At 42.9% G+C, this 17,792-nt stretch overlaps 2 protein-coding genes and 1 non-coding gene across 3 annotated transcripts in view; all 3 read left to right on the forward strand.

The window, feature by feature from the left end:
• Positions 1-5,798: 5,798 nt before the first annotated feature.
• Positions 5,799-8,775, forward strand: nrm (nurim). Its single transcript, XM_027023895.2, has 4 exons — positions 5,799-6,073; positions 6,671-6,864; positions 7,021-7,197; positions 7,746-8,775. The coding sequence occupies exons 1-4, from the start codon at positions 5,923-5,925 to the stop codon at positions 8,055-8,057; spliced, it is 834 nt and encodes a 277-aa protein (XP_026879696.2). The 5' UTR covers positions 5,799-5,922; the 3' UTR covers positions 8,058-8,775.
• trnak-cuu lies at positions 6,506-6,578 on the forward strand. The gene has a single exon. It is a non-coding gene; the product is annotated as a tRNA-Lys (tRNA).
• A 6,979-nt stretch (positions 8,776-15,754) lies between the features above and the next one.
• Positions 15,755-17,792, forward strand: part of ppp1r18 (protein phosphatase 1, regulatory subunit 18) — an 11,303-nt gene continuing 9,265 nt past the window's right edge. The window contains exon 1 of the mRNA XM_035523891.1: positions 15,755-16,841. Within this exon, the coding sequence (XP_035379784.1) occupies positions 15,987-16,841 (855 nt within the window). The 5' untranslated portion in view covers positions 15,755-15,986. The remainder of the gene's footprint in view (positions 16,842-17,792) is intronic.

Here is a 17,792-nt window from a genome sequence, read left to right on the forward strand (position 1 = left end):
GATTACTAATTGCTTTCACCTATTTCCCATTCACTCCCTGCTCTATTTTTACCCCCAGATCCGAGGGGACGGAGCTGCACATTAGCGGTCCTATTGCGTCAAGCCGAACCACACTTAAGTGAATGTCTAGAGGAAGACTAAGTCCTCTACTCCTTGTATTTGAGATCCCGTGTGGGGACAACCCCACAGAGCCGATGCAGCTGGGTGTGGCAGGAATGCGAGGCAAGCTCCTGAACCGAGAAAAAGGCGAGCAGTCAGTGAGTGTTTTTAGACCCATCACTGTGCAAGCTACCAGTTTTGGTAAAACATCAGCGTCACCAGCTCTCTGCATCCGCTCTAGTCGATTCAGGGGCAGCAGGCAACATAATGGACTGGGGCTTTGCTAGGAGGTTGGGGATGAAGGCCATCTCTCTTCCTACTCCACTAAGTGTGCGGGCGCTAGATGGAGGACCCGTGGGAGCGGAGGTTATAACCCATGTCATTCCCCATGTACTCCTCGAGACCAGAGGGGGTCATGTGAAGCGGATTTCCTTTTACCTCCTTCCCTCCCTCTCTCATCCCGTAACTCTAGGGCTCCCCTGGCTAAGGGCTCACAACCCCCATCTACACTGGTCTGACAACCGTGTCCTCGAGTGGGCAGCTCCATGCAAAACAGGGTGCCTGTCTCACCGGACGTTGCCGCTGCAGTTGACCTCTGTTGAAAGCCTGGAGGTGGGAGAAGGACTCGGGGCACCCCCAGAGTATAGTGATCTAGAGGAGGTGTTTAGCCCTGCGAAAGCCACGCACCTTCCCCCACATCGGGAATGGGACTACCATCACCCTCAAAAGTGATGCTGTTCCACCCCAATGTAGGGTTTACCCGCTCTCCCAAGAGGAGGATCGGATAATGGCACGCTACATCAAAGAAGCACTGCAACAAGGGTACATTCGCCCCTCCACCTCGCCAGCCTCCGTGAGTGTCTTCTTTGTGAAGAAGGATGGAGGGTTGCGACCCTGCGTGGACTATGCGTAAAAAGACATGAAAGGTAAATGTGGCCGGTCAGTTTTGTTCGTTTGTTTTTGTTTGTGTTGCAATGTAAACCCAATTAATCATTTAGTCATTTCTGGCAGTGACACTACCTAAACTGGGTCATAACATCTGTTTCAGCAACATGGAACTTGGTGTGCTTCAGGACCCTGGACAGCTCCTGGAACAGAGCTAATGAGGTTCAGGTGAAGCTCCTCAGAAAGACACTCCTGAACTCATCCAATCCACTGATCTCCAGTCAGCCCAGAGCCAGATGAAAAGCCAGCTGTGCTCAGGGAGGAACTGCTGTTGTCTCACACATTGCTCATCTTCTTCTCAGAGGCAGAGAGACAGTGATCTCCAAATGTCCAGAGAATTGAATGAAGACGCAGATTTACAAAACACATCAGACTCTTACCCACACCTGGCCAGTTATAAAGAGTTTTCCTGATATATTAATCTGTGTTTACTATTTGTTCTACAATGTATTGCACAGGTCACATTGCACAACTAAAACCAAGAAGAATAAATACCTCATTACAAAAGCCTGCTGATCATGTAATTAAAACAGAGGTAAGCTTCTGCATGTTTGGTTCTGAGTGAGCAATGACAAATAGATATTTATTTTGCTCATTGAACATCAACCTGTACACGGTAGACGATCTTTTCTTTAAATAAATGTATTCTCTATCATCTTTAGCCTGTGGATTGGGAGAATCAACAGCCAGGTCTCCTTGTATTTATTACCACATTTATTCAGAGAGGCCCCAAGGTCTAAATGTGAGTTTAATTACTATATACAGTTAACTTTGCCTAGCACATTCTCACCTTTACTATGGATCTATTCAGAAGTAAACAAAACTGCATTTTACTAAATTAATAAACTAAGTTTCTGTTCTGTGTGATATTATATGTTCATGTACTTATCCATAACATTAACAATAGAAAACTTAACCAAACATTTGCAAAATATTTGTAATCTAAAGGTCATAGCTTGTTAGGCTATAATATACATAATAGAAAAATAAATGGTATATGCTAGGTTCATTTCAAGTTATTTAACTGTGCTTGAACATTGTTTTTGATCATTCCAGCTGGCAAACACACAATGTCACAGATCCTGTCCAATAGCTTCATCTTAGCACAGAGCAGTTTTGTCTCCAAGCTGCAGTTCGTATAGTAGCAAAGCAGGACTTAATATCATCTTTTGTGGAACCCAAACCCATTTTGTCCAAACTGAGCTGGGTGGGTCTCAGTAAGTCTGGCTTATGGAGGTACTGTCATGTACTCCTTGCACTGTTTGGCTTATCATTCATGTAGGTCTCATTTGTAATAAACTGCATTTGGATCCTCACAGTAACTCTGAGTCAATGTTGTTACAGGGATGTAACCTGGTATGGGTAGGGAAGAACTCACCACGGAAGAGCAGTTGGGTAGCAGCCTGTGTAGAGTAGAGCAGTTACTGTCTACCATGGACAGACTTATAAATGGAAAAAGGCATTTACCTTGGCAAAGTTGAATAAAGAGAGTTTGGTATGTGAATCTGACATACTGTAAACCTCAAACACTGTTTACTCCTCTTTCAAACATAAATCCCACATAAGCCAAACAAGGTGACAAAATGAGCCAGTTCCAAAATTCCAGAATATTACACAACAGTCTTGACTCATTAATATTTATGCCCCTAAAATTTGCATACACCAGCCCACATTGTAGCCCTGGTGATATTACGATGCACCTGCACTGTCATAATTTCAGCAGTTATGCATGTATTGTGAAGAACAACACTGACAGCAGAGCAACAATGAAAATGGAAGATTACATACAGAAATGTGCCATTCCATACTGTGAAGTGTGACAGCCGGAGTGTCACAGGGCAAGGAGCAGGACACACAGACATCTCTCAGCGAAGACATACATTTATTACACGTGACGAAACAGCAGCACTCACATTAAACAGTGCAGCGTGATATAGAATATGTGCACGAGAAGAATGCAACACTTATGTGACCATGAACATGATACATGATACAATGACTAACAATGAGTTACAACACACAGGGGATTATATACATACATAGATGGAACAAATAACATGGTGCAATTGTGTGCCAACAATGGGACATGAGAACAAAAAAGGGGCAGTCCTAATGAAAACAGTCAACAAAAACAACTCCACATGCATCAAGCGGGCGGTACCACATGATAAGCGGGAAGGGGAGCATAAAGTGACATGAAGAGGATGCCATACCCTTCCCAAGGAACCAAACCATTAATGGGCATGATTGATGTTCATATTTAAAAGGATCCCAGACAACTTTCATTCAAAATTGTTAGTTTTCTCTGCAGATTTGACTCCAGACAATTTTTCAAACATTTGCATTTTACATTTACATTTTTGGCCTTTAGCAGGTGCTATCGTCTAGAGTGATTTACAACCGTGCTTTGTCATTTATTCATAGAATGCATCCTAGCCAGTACAATATGGAGCAGGCTACACTCAGTGTTTAACATTTTTAACATTTTAATCATTATGTAATAGATACATCACTGGACTACCACCTGTTTGGGCCTCAGCCTTTTTTATATTAGGTATAATGGAGGTCAAATTTGAACATATCCAGTAAGCACAAATTTGGAGACTTGTATAAATGCATTTAGGTGTTTCTTTAGAATAGAGATTAATAAATATAATAAATACATTAATAAAATACATGTGTCATGGTTAGCCCCTACCTAGTGTCCTGGTTTCTATGATTTCCTGTCTCATATCTTTGCTTTGAGTTACATGACCTATTCTGTAAGAGTTAGTTACTACAGAAGTACAAATACTCTACGGCATTCTATGATCAGACCGTGCTTGGATGTTTTATTATTAACTGAAAAGTATCTGAGCATTACCATTTTTCTGTACAATTGATCATTTATCTGAACAATATTCACATCCTTCCTATTGTGCATGACACATCATGGGCATTCTCTTAGTTCCAAACAAATTCTTTGTGTTGCACTTTGTTTTTTTGCCAAGGGAGTTTTCCTTTATAACATCACTGATGCTGAGCATATTTCCAAAGCAAGCGTCTGTTAGGCTGTAAGAAATGTTAATTTTGCACTTAAACATTTACTGTACAGTTTACTATAACTTTTATTGTAAAATTTTCTGTACAGTTTGCCAATTCACAGACTCAGAAGACACATGAAAGAGAAATTCCACAGAATTGCAGGCATCAGTCTAAACAATCGTTATCCTATTTAGTATGAAGCTTTAGAGCCGGAACCACTAATCAGTTCCTTTGTTGTATTTGAAAGTTGCCCAACGCGATTGGCTGTACAGATGGTACACACCTTATCATAGTAAGTAAGTAAAGGAGATTGTGTAAGATTCAGTAAGTGAAGGAGATTGTGAAGTGAAGGAGTGAAGGAGATTGTGAACAGAGGTCTTTCACAGTACAGCTAACATGCAAGCAAAGTGGTCTGGATCTACATGACTTGTGAGCATACTCTGAGTGAGATTTGCCATATATTTGCATTCAATTGCAAATAATTGTACCACAAGATGAATCGGGTGATTCATTATACAGCCAACCTCTTACTTAGGCCCGTGTGTCATCGAGGCTGGTTGGGTCAGACGAGCTTCCTCCAGAGAGGCCTGCAGCAAGTCACCCCCTGTTTTGACTGAGGGCCATGTCTTTAATGGTAGGTGTTAACAGCAAAGACACCGTTAGCTAACTTGTTAGCTCCGGCTGGCTAATGGAACGCAAGTTACACACGCCTTTAGCTTGGTAGGTAGATGTGAGATCCGAGAACGATGGTAGCTGAAGTTACTCTCTCAAGTAGCTAATCTGAGCGAGAGCAGAGTAAATATGAGTGAGCAAACGGTGAGTACTTTTTCATTCCACTTATAACCAACAATACCTATATGATTACGGGATCAGTGTAAGGAATGAAGAGATGGATTAGAGCCAGCAGAGCTTCTCAGCAAAGCTTCTCACTTTTTTCCCACTTCCTGCCCCCCCAACCCCAACCCCAACCCTGTTTTCATTCTCTCTCTCTCTCTCTCTCTCTCTCTCTCTCTCTCTCTCTCTCTCTCTCTCTCTCTCTCTCTCTCTCTCTCTCTCTCTCTCTCTCTCTCTCTCTCTCTCTCTCTCTCTCTCTCTCTCTCTCTCTCTCCACCTAGTCGACCTGGGGTCGAGCCCACCTTACAAAAGCAAGCAAACGTCGTAAAGCTTACAGCTCTAATCATTTAACCAATTAATTATTAAACTAAGAAAATAATACATAATATCACCTTATGCTAATTATAGTAACTGCAAATACATCGTTAGCAAATTATTTTCCCATTAAGAGTTACAGTTAGGTGTAATACATACTTTATGTATACAGTTAGTCGTAGTACATACTTTATGTATAGTTAGAAATAGTACATACTTCATGTATACAGTTAGACGTAGTACATATTTATGTATACAGTTAGAAGTAGTACATACTTAATCATTCAAGTTCATGTATTATATGCGTTAGACAGTTTTTGGCTGTACTATTTTGCATGTACGTTCTAGTATCATTAACATTTTTAATATTTTTACAATGTGTTCCGTGGCTCTTAAAACAAGGCATCACTGTAACAACTTAATACTGTTAAACAGTGTTTGTTTAAAAGTGCTGAAACATTTTAAATCTGCCTGAACACAATAGGTAATGCGTACAATGCGGTAAAAACTGTTCAACCGAAGTGCATATGTCACATGTTTGGAAAACAGATTTTCGTTTGAGGACTACAAAAGCAACTTAAAAAGCGTACAAAACACGCTCAAAGAAGACGTTCAGTGTCGCCAGCCTGTGGTGAAGTTGGCTTATTACTAATATTTTCCGGAAGTATTTTATTATTTGACAAGTATAACTTGCAAAATATTAATATGGCGTCGAATATAGTTCGCGATGTAACTCTTTGTGTTATAGCTTTAATAAACTTCGTTTTCGTATTTGGTACCGGTGCAGATTTCGTTCGTTTCATTTCTTTTCGGGCCATTTACCACAACATCACGGGTGGCGCATCGCTGTGTCAAGGTAACATTAAATTAGCTAAATTATTGTCCTCCCAAGTTAGCTAGCACGATAACGTGCTAAAATGGTTTTAAACAGAAATTAATGTTTCAATTGTAAAATTGTATGTTATTGGCACACCTAACTATGCTTTTCAGATAGCTAAACGAGTGAGCCTTTGCTAGATAAAACAGTTATCTAGTTAGAATAGCTGTTAGCTATCTTAGCTACATCTGTCACTCCCATGTTCTAGCTAACAACATGCTTAGCGTTAGTTTTTTAACGTTAACTGGTAGTGTTTGTTTTAACGGAGCTCATGTTGCAGTTTGTATAACGTTTTATTTAAGCGGCAGTTGTACGGTTTACATTTAATTAAATTAGTAAACAAATATGAAAGTTATGGTGATAAGATCGGGAATGTTGCTAATCTCACTAATATTAAGAAAGATACACACAGCCCGGCTAGCTCAGTCGGTAGAGCATGAGACTCTTAATCTCAGGGTCGTGGGTTCGAGCCCCACGTTGGGCGCATTGTCATTTTCCCTCCACTCAGCACTTGCTCTGCTGTGTTCCAGCATTAGTTTACAATTCCGTAAGACATTTTGTCGTTGCTTCCCTCAGATGCAGTGTCGTGGTCTGTGGTTTTGCGAGACGGTGCAGTTCTGAGGGCTCTGGGTGTAGATTTAGCACTCTTAGCTTTTTTCAGTGCCCAGCACAGCGTGCTTGCCCGGGCACCAGTGAAAACAGCCTGCCAGGCTGTACTGGGGGTCCTACACCGGGCCTTGTACTGCTTTACTACAGCACTCGCACTGCAGGTAACTGAAACACACACGTACACATATCTACAGCAAATCTTAAAAGGTTTGTATTTTCCTGAATTTGCTTGTTTTTATTGTTTTGCGATATTTGTTTCTAAACAGAGTACCAGTTGTCATTAGAAATTATACATTCTTTTTTGTATCCTGCTGCAGGTGTTAATGCACTGCTGGCAGCCTGTGACCAGCGCCCCCTGTCTTTGGTCAGTGCGCAATGCACCTTGGGATATCTGGTTTCCCCTCATTTGCTTTACGGTGCATTTCCTATGCTGGGCGGTCATCTGCAGCATCCTGCTCATATTTGACTACCCAGAGCTACTGGGCCTCAAACAGGTGTGTGTATACACACACACACACACACACACACACACACTCTCTATCTATCTATCTATCTATCTATCTATCTATCTATCTATCTATCTATCTATCTATCTATATATATATATATATATATATATATATATATATATATATATATATATATATAGAATATCTATATTTCTCTATGCACCCCTGTTTTTCTTTTTCCTCAGTTTGGACAGCACTCTCAACCATTTCACTTCGAGTTATACTGTGTATGACTATGTATGTGACAAATAAACCAAACTTGAATTTGAACATAAATAAACAAAAACAAACAAACCAGGTATACACATGAGATAATCAGTGTAGATTTGTCTGTGTAGCCTTAATCTCTTAAAGTCAGAATACACGTAGTATTCAAAGAGTCCGACTGCTAATCCACACAGGAGGATTATAGTATGGGGGGGGATGTATAAAATAACTATGTTTGTCTTTCTCTTTTACTCCATTCTCTATCTCACCCCTTGCTCATCTCACTCTTTCTCTCTCACTCACTCTCTCACTTCTCTCTCTCTCAGGTGTATTATGAGTGTTTAGGACTTGGTGATCCACTCTCTCTGAAGTCGCCCCGAGCCCAGCGTCTTTACACCCATCTGCGTCACCCTGTCTTTGTGGAGCTGCTGCTGGTACTCTGGCTAGTGCCCACACTGTCGCTGGACAGGTGTGTGCTGGCCACGTACCTGTCCCTCTACCTGGCTCTCGCACACACGCTGGACGACCAGGACTGTGCCTACCTCAACACACAGTTCCACAGCAAGCTGCAGCTCTTCTCTAATCGACAAGGGGGCAGTACCCAGCCTAATAACAACAATGATCACAAGCAGAACTGAACTATGTGTCATATGCAGTGCATTTTATTCAAATAGAATTAGTTTCATGTTTGTGATAATTAATAGAGTATAAAATACTATATCATTATTTTTGAAAATGTGGAGAATGTGTTTTTACAGATTAAGAGGTATTTACAGATGCCACAGAGGCTGAAGAAGTATATCAAGTGGTTCTTGATTGTGTAATAGAGGTCAAAGGTCAGTAGGACAGGTGAAAGGTTGTTAGATGATAACAACAAACAATAAAAGCAACAAACAACAAAACAGCCACAGAGTACACAAACACAGTTGATATGGCTTATATTCTTACTTTACATTAGCATGGTTCATAAAAGGCATACGATATTCTACAAGGTGGCAAAATTTCATTTGATAATTTTATACTTTCTTTACTTACTTTACTCTTGTATTCTTATTGCAGTGTTCCAGGCTTTTACGTTTTGAAGCGTTACTCAGGCATTAGTAGGCCCAGAGGTGCTCTACCCACCGCAGTTGAAAAAGTTGAAAGATGTCTAATTCCCCCCAATAATCACATAATGGGAAATGATGAATAACTTCTCCACTGGGACATTTTCCTAATGGTGGTGACCATTTGCAGTAAAAAAGATTGCAAGACTTAACACCTCTAGGGGGCAGCACATCTATTTGCAGTCTATTGTATATCTAAACGTATGTGTGCTCTTATTTAGTAAAGCATTTGATTTCTACGTTCATTGCACCATGTGGTTCCTATGATTATGATTTTGTTCAATGCATTTGTTAATTGGAATTCATGCCAACATGAATTATATATTGTGTACAAAAGTTTACCTTAAAAAAAAAAAGGAATTTATTAATGAAAACATTTTGAACTGTGATAATAGGAATTACATTTTTTAAATATTCTGTAACTTACTTACTTGTGGGTGAGCAATGATTTGCATCTTGACGTGTGGCATAATTTCAAAGTCAGCATGTTTGTAAAATTTCTAAAGTTTGTTGATTGCTGTAATGAGTTGACAGCTACGCTGACTATACTGCATTGACACTGACATGGCTGTTGGAGTTTCAGTTGGCAGATCACACACATCAGGATTGCTGGGTTGATCAGACACATGAGGGTTGCTGGGGTTGTCATGTCACTGCTGAGACCCGTCATGAGTCTGAGAAAACAGCTACTCTCCTTCAATCAGCAACACAGTCTTCCAACAGCAGAGAACGCCACCCTGACTAACCTGTACCCCCAGCTTCAACCTCCACCAGCTTGCACAAAGCAGAAAGAAGAACTAGACAATGCATTTCTAATAGAATCCAATGGTAAGTTTATTGATGAGAAAGAAGTCTTCTCTAGGTACAGTGTGGCTAAAATCTAATGCACTACTACATGAAAAGCATTGGAGCTACTCGGAGGCAAAACTGAGGTCACCGAGCCATGTGATAATTCACATGGGAACAAATGACCATGGAGCTCAGCAAGAAGGAGGGGCTGTATCCCTGAGAGCAGTCATAGATAAAGCCAATAACACCTTCCCTAATTCAAAAGTCATGTCCACCTTGTTGACCTGCAAAGATTTTCATTCATACACAATTCAGAAAATTATTGCCAGCATCTCTGGAGAGTGTGCTCTCCGTACCAACACCTACCACAGGGACAAACACTGCACCACTGCCTGCCAGCACTGAATATAAAAGTACCCTCACTGCTACAACAACAAAAAAGCCAAAACCACTTGAGGGGGCTTAGACAAACAGAACATTAACAAGTGACAATTAACAAAAGATTAACATAAACACCAGTCCATGTGCACTGCTGAGTGCCGGTAACCTGCTGGCAGTGGGGTGGCACTGTGACACGAAACTATATTGATTCTGCAAGAGACATGATGTAGAGGAGATGAGCCCACTGGTTGTCCCCCAGGAGACAGAGTTAGTGGACCCCTCCATCAAGTCAAGAGGGGGGACTCAGAGTAGAAACCCAGGGAACACAGGGAGTTAGTGTCTCCACCAAGTCAAGAGGGGGGACTAATGGTAGAAACTCTTATGGTGATTCTCTTATGGTTTAAATCAGAACTAACCCACTGTACTAAAACAATAAAACAACGTGAAAATCATTTGTGGTTAACAATGAATGAGCACTAAATCTCAACACCTCAAAATGAATTCCTCGGTGCAATATATATCTCTCCAGTATCCCTTTATTTCAATGAAGAAACCTTCCTAAATCTAGAAAATGAAATTAACCATGTCCAAACACAAGGCCATGTAATTATCTGTGGGGACTTAAGACAGAACAGAAGACCAAACCAGACATTATCAGAACTCAGTGCAACCACTTTATAACAGGAAATAATGTTAATTTCCTTTTTCCTCCCAGAGAAAACCACAACAAGCCTTTAAATGCACATGGGAAGAACCTACTGCAGCTCTGTGGACATCTGGATCTGTACATGGTAAACAGATGGCTGTGATGGGGCTCCTTCAGTCAGCTCACCTACAGCTCAGCTGACCGTAGACTACATCATAACAGATCTGGACCTGACTTTATTGATAGCCTTCACAGTCAAGCCATTAACACTGTCCACAGCCAAATTACAATATACCTAAGCAGGACAGTTAAAAATCACAGTTGACTAAAACCCAACCAAATGTACAAACTTAAATGACCTCTCAGGTGGGCCCAAGACAGCCATGAAAAATATCTCCATGCAATCAACAGCCAAAAAATCCAGGCACTTCTTAACTCCTTTCTGTCAAACACCTGTGCCCAAAATAAAGAGAGCTGAAGTGGATGTGGAAAACTTACAGTGACTATAGAAAATCATCATACCCTATCAAAACCCTGTCATTTTGTCACATTACACCTTGAAAATAAATTAGGTCTAACATTTTCCAGCTTTGTTTATACAGTCTAACCCTCATCATCAATGTAAAATTACACATAAAAATTATATTATATATATTATAATTATTATAATTTAATTAGTAAAATACCTGGTTTGGATAAGTAACCAGCCCCTTAGGGTAATCATTATAAATTTGATCAGATACAACCAATCACATTCCAGCAAACGTAGTGGTTCTGATTACCTCAGTATAGAACCAGCCATTCTCTGAGGATTCCACTACTAGTAATGCAGGGTGACACAAAAATTCACCATGGATGGAAATATGCTTTCAAGAGGGCTCTGCGATAAGGTTGTGGACAGGCACAAGTTAGGAGAAGGAAACAGTCTATGTATGCAAAGCTGGTAAAGACTGATGTGTGTAATTAAAGCAAAAGGTGGCTCTACAGAGTACTAAATCAGGGGACTGGTCACTTTTCCAACCCTGTTATTCTAGTTTTTCAGTTTTTTAAAATGTATTTTCAGAACCATTTTCTTTTTTTCTCATTATATAAATGTTGTAAAGAAAAATGAATATACAAAGCTGTGAGTTCTGATTTTAGCCTGTAAGACAAAAAAATTACTATTTCTAAAGGGTATGTAGATTTCCTATAGGCATTGTAAACATTTTTGATCATGTAACCTAAATATCAAATTAGCCTATTAAGAAAAACAAACCAAAGAGCACTCAGTCAGATAACTGGGAAAAAAGAAAGAACAGAAGGTGGAAATTTATCCAACAACAAACACAAAGAACCACACAATCACTGCACACAAAATTCTGTGAGGTACTTAAAAAATATAAACATATATTGAAAAGAAAAAAGTACAAATATATCCAAAACTAAATAAATAACTTGGAAAAATCACTTAATTCTAATTAATTCTGGAACAATTTAAAATCACTAAATAGAAGAAACCAAGATGATATAAAAATTAAAAATGGAGAAATATGGAGAAACCATCTTTAAAAATGATACACAAATCCAGTGATAAAGTAGAACAACAAAAACAATTAAGGATTTAATTAAGAATGATCAAAACCCACTGGACTTCCTGACCACAGCGGAAGAAAAACTCAAGTCTCCTACCCAGAAAAGCCTGTAGTACAGATGGCATCTTAAACAAAAAATACAGACTATAAGTTCAAATTGACTATTCTAAAACTTTTCAATCTTGCTTTAAATGTAGTCTGAAATAAGGGACTCAACCCCCCATATTCAAATCTGTTGATACATTTGACACAATTACAGAGGAATCCCAGAAACCTGGGAAAGGTGTTCTGTAGCATTCTCAACAGTAGACTAACAAACTCTAACAGACCATAATGGTATTATTATTGTTTACATTTATATAGCACCTTCCTCATACTCAAACATTTTTTATAGTAGCTTTTCACAATCACACACTGATGAGAAGGTAGCAGCCAATTTGCACAGAGCAAATCAGAAACCACAGCCCCCTGGAGGAGGTTAAGACCAGCACAGAGCACCAACCATGCATACATTCACACACATCTATATATACTTACACACTGGCCCCATTCATACAGGACAATTTAGAGTGTCCGGTCAACCTAACTTTCATGTTTTTGGACTGTGGGAGGAAACCAGAGACCCTGGCAAAAACCCACACAGACACAGGGAGAACATGGAAACTCCACCCAGATAGGGACTCAAATCCAAGACCCGAGTGCTGCAAAGCAAACGTGCAAATCACCAAGCTGCCTGGCAAAATTCAGATTGCCTTCTTACCTAATTATCAAGCATCCAAGCACATTTTCACTTTTCACACACCAATGGTGACAAATATGTAAACTAAAATAAAGGCAAAATCTTTGCATGCTTTATAGATTTTCAAAAATGTTTTGACTCAATATGGCACAAGGATTATTTCATAAGTGTATTTAAAATGGTGTAAGGGGGGAAATGTATGATGTCATTAACGACATGACAATGCTGATGACCTTGTCCTACTGTCACCTACCAGAGTGGGACTGTAACAATATTTTGAAATACTGGAAAATTGCTTTGAAAAAAACACCAAAAACCCAAACTATGACATTATGTCAGTTCCAGTTGTGAAACAGTTTAAACAAAAAGTGAAGAGCTCTTTTTGCTATTAAAAAAATCCATCACATTTGAAATACCAATCACAAATTTCATTATATAGTAGTGAGATGTGGAGACCCCTAAAACAAAACAATTCACAAATTGGGACAAACATCCAGTTGAAATCCCACACACAGAAATCTGTAAAAACATCAGGAAGAGGAGCATAGAGGACATAATGATAGAGAGCGGGATGAAAAAAGAGGGAGGAACAGCTTGAGCAGTAGAATGATGATGAAGGCAGGAGCATGACCTGGGAGCATGTGGGGGCCATGTGGAGACTAGTGAGTGTGAGCAGGGACGGGGGCGGGGTCAGCCAGCCCCTCAGTGTGTCTGCTGAGCATGAGCGGGGCGGGGTCAGCCAGCCCCTCAGTGTGTCTGCTGAGCATGAGCGGGGCGGGGTCAGCCAGCCCCTCAGTGTGTCTGCTGAGCATGAGCGGGGCGGGGTCAGCCAGCCCCTCAGTGTGTCTGCTGAGCATGAGCGGGGCGGGGTCAGCCAGCCCCTCAGTGTGTCTGCTGAGCATGAGCGGGGCGGGGTCAGCCAGCCCTTCAGTGTGTCTGCTGAGCATGAGCGGGGCGGGGTCAGCCAGCCCCTCAGTGTGTCTGCTGAGCATGAGCGGGGCGGGGTCAGCCAGCCCCTCAGTGTGTCTGCTGAGCATGAGCGGGGCGGGGTCAGCCAGCCCCTCAGTGTGTCTGCTGAGCATGAGCGGGGCGGGGTCAGCCAGCCCCTCAGTGTGTCTGCTGAGCATGAGCGGGGCGGGGTCAGCCAGCCCCTCAGTGTGTCTGCTGAGCATGAGCGGGGCGGGGTCAGCCACCCCTTCAGTGTGTCTGCTGAGCATGAGTGGGGCGGGGTCAGCCAGCCCTTCAGTGTGTCTGCTGAGCATGAGCGGGGCGGGGTCAGCCAGCCCTTCAGTGTGTCTGCTGAGCATCATGAAGCGCCCAGCAGCTCCAAAAGCAGTGACTGCTTCATTAATGGGCATTAGTTTGGAACACCAGAGGAGGGAATGGAGAGGAGGTGAGGCTATCTGGCCCATACCCAAACGCTCATTTAGTTTCTAGGTTTGTTTGTTTTTGTGTGTGTGTGTGTGTGTGTGTGTGTGTGTGTGTGTGTGTGTGTGTGTGTGTGTGTGTGTGTGTGTGTGTGTGTGTGTGTGTGTGTGTGTGTGTGTGTGTGTGTGTGTGTGTGTGTGTGTGTGTGTGTGTGGCGCTGCCAGGAGAGGAGGGTGGTGGAGAGAACGTGCTCTGACTCTGAAGACTGCAGGCTGACGCTTGGGGTGGTGGTCAGAGACGGAGGTCGATGGCACCAGGAGAGGAGGGAAGGAAAGTGGTTGGTCAGTGATAGGTCGTGATTTGAAGGAGGTGCTAAGGCAGGGGAGGAGGAGGTGAGGGAGCAAGAGAGCCAGACAGACAGAGAGAACGTAGGAGAGGGAGAGGAATAACGAGAGAGCAAGTGAATCACCACAGAAAGCCGTATTGGCAGACTCATCCCGCAGGATGGGAGAGAGAGGAGGATTTGGGGGGAAGATGAGAAGAGTGGGAGACCTGCAGAAGGAGTACGCCCACATTTTGAAATTCTCTTTAATCTAAAAAATAAATAAATAAATAAAAATACACCCTTTTTTTTGGAGAAGGAAACAACACCTTTCATTGCAAATGAGGTGGCAATATGTCAAAGCCTGAGAGACAGTGAGTAACAAATTCTACACCCACCTCTCACTGTACATAATTATTATCTTTATCTTATTAATATAGTTACTTTTATTATTATTGATTTTGTTTTATCTAGTTATATTATAATTTATTGTCACAACCATTTATTGTCCAGCTCCATTTATTGTCACAACCATTATTGTCCAGCTCCAAACTATTTGCTTTGCCAAAGTTTTAAATGATACAGTCATGCCAATAAAGCTCCTTTGATTTGAGTTGAACTGAGTAAGGATGAAAGGACAAGAACTGGGGGGGAAAAAATGGGAAAAGCCAACAGACTGGAGACTCTGTGAGAGACGCAAGAGGTCTCTGAAAGACAAAGGCTCCGCAACATTCAGGGCAACAGGAGAGGATGCAGGAGTAGTGCTGCTGGCCGCAGTGCTCCAGCCGTGGAGTTCCTCCCAGCTTCACGGCTCAATTCTGGAGATTATACTGCCGGACTGCCGCTGGCACGAATACTCGGCGGTCCACATTGCACCCTGCCTGTCTTACCACATGGAGGCACAACTGGATAAGCTCAACAAGGCACAGGACATGAGGGCTCATTGAGGAAGGGGGGACAGAGCAGAAAAGAAGGACTGGGAGAAGCTCTGGACTGGGAGAAGCTTCAGGCAGTTGGGAGAGAGGGGGGGAGGGGGCATTGTGATTGGGCAGGAGGGAGAGGAGCATGAAGACACACCCAACACACACAGCTGCCATTGAAGAAAGCACACAGGGCCTGAACCTTCAGCTCTGAAGGCCCAAATACACACTGGCCAGAGAGGAAGCCCTGAGAGAGAGGATCTCTCAGAGAAAGAGCAGAGGGCAGGGAAGAGATAGAGAGGGAATGGGGGGAGGAAAGATGAGTGATGGAGGGAGGAGAGAGGAAGTCAGAAGCAAGAGGGTAAGAGAAGTGATGGAGAACAGACAGGAAGTAGCCTTGCCACAGACTCTCAATCTGTTTGACGTCACAAAGGAAGTTAACGTCATAAGCCAGCCTCCAACTTCCTTCTTCTGTTCCTCTCTCAATGTTACAGTCTCTCTCAGCCAGAGAAGAAGCCCCAAACTATCCAGCGAGGTAACCCACGGTGACGGGCAGTGCTGCGCAGAGCAACATGAGGAGACTGGTGATAAGCAGAATACCCACAGTGTGAGAGGCGAACCAGGAGAAGAAGAAGAAAGAGAGGAGGATCTTCTGGACCACCTCCCTCGTCCTCTCACTCCCCACCGAGCTCTTCCTCAGCCCCACTCTCCACTCTGTGGGTGCCATGAGTCGGATCTACAACCTGAAGGCCGTGGTTCCCAGGACTGGGGTGTGTATAGGCGACAGGAGCTCAGATGTCCCTGCACATAGCAGGAAGTTCTGTCCGGAGGGCCGGTTCAGCTCTGGCTCACAAACTCTGCCAATTCCCCAGGAGCCGGCGAATCAGCAGTCAGACAGGAGGGTGAGGGATGGCCAACCGGCGGTCAACACGGAAACAGCTGGGCTTCAGGCAGTGCAGCGGCAGGTGGAACAGCTGCAGCTCAGAGAACAGGAAGTGGGGGGCAGTTCCCATAGTGACAGAAACCCTCGGCATGGTCCACAGAAAGAGAACAGGAGGAAGACAACTGAGACTCAGAAAGTGGCAGACACACAGACAGAGATGCACAAAGCCCAGACCCTCTGCCCATCACAGCACACAGACCTGTGGCTACAACTGAAAACTCCCCAGACCAGATCTTTCACCATAAATGCTCGGGGTTCTCGACTGCTTGAAAACACCGCAAAACCCCAGGAACAAGATATCAAGTCCTCACCCAGCCCCACTTCCTCTGTGTCCCCCTCTCCCGCTCTCTCCCCTACTGCTTCTCTCTCTTCTCCCCTCTTCTCCATCCGGAGTGCCTCTGGTGGCCGAGGGAAGAGGGGCACTACCATCACCATCAACCCCAAGAGGCTGGCTGCAGGAACCCCAGCCCCAGCAAGACCCTCAGGGGTCACACCCCAAACACCAGCACCTGCCCCCAAAGCTGTGGGGGATGGGTGTAAGAAGAGGTACCCTACAGTGGAGGAGATTGAGGTTATTGGTGGGTACCAGAATTTGGAGAACTCCTGCTTAGTGAAACACAGAGGATCACCAAAAGCGGTAAGGATATATAGACTTATTATGCAGTGTACCGTGTTAGTTTCAGTTTTCTGAAATGAGGCACTGCATTAACATGTGCTTCAGTGTGGTTTGTATCTGCTGCACTTCTTGTGGCATTATGAAAGTCACAAGATCAGAATTGCTTAAACATCTCCCTGGGTGACCAGCCATTAGTCAATGACCTAAACACACTTTTACAATTCTGAGAGAGAGAGAGAGAGAGAGAGAGAGAGAGAGAGAGAGAGAGAGAGAGAGAGAGAGAGAGAGAGAGAGAGAGAGAGAGAGAGAGAGAGAGAGAGAGAGAGAGAGAGAGAGAGAGAGAGAGAGAGAGAGAGAGAGAGAGAGAATGATCTTCCATTAGCACTGCTATAATGTATCCAGGTATGAGTGATCTTAAGTCTTAAGCCTGCTTAAGATTGCTTAAGACTCACAACAGCAGAACACATGGGTGAAGTGGTTCATTCACTTCTTTGCACACACACATACACACACTAGATGTGACATACCTACCTGCACACACACACACTGAGATATATATACACAAACATGCTGCATGTGCCAGACACACACACACACACACATGCGCACACACACACACAATGCAAGCAGCTGTTCAAAAACACAGGCATATGACAGACATTTGCAGATCTGGTTTTCATTAGGAGTGTAAATTTAACAAAGGTTCATAGGGGGTGGGGCCATGACTGGAGAAATCAAACAGCTTCAGCACATCCTCTCATGCTGTACCGTAGGCATCAGGGCATCTGTTTGAGGTCATTTCCTGGGGAACCTGGCAATATACTTGCAGTTTTCTCTTTTGCTGTTTCCTATTTCAGCTACCATAAAACAACCCTGTTTCACTCTATAGCCATTTAGTCTAAAACAAGAAAAAAACCTGTTCCTACACTGCCATGTTTGGCATTTCTGCTCTGACATGCCCATTTAAACCTC

This window comes from Electrophorus electricus, chromosome 2 (genome assembly GCF_013358815.1).
Source record: "Electrophorus electricus isolate fEleEle1 chromosome 2, fEleEle1.pri, whole genome shotgun sequence".
Lineage (NCBI taxonomy): Eukaryota > Metazoa > Chordata > Actinopteri > Gymnotiformes > Gymnotidae > Electrophorus > Electrophorus electricus.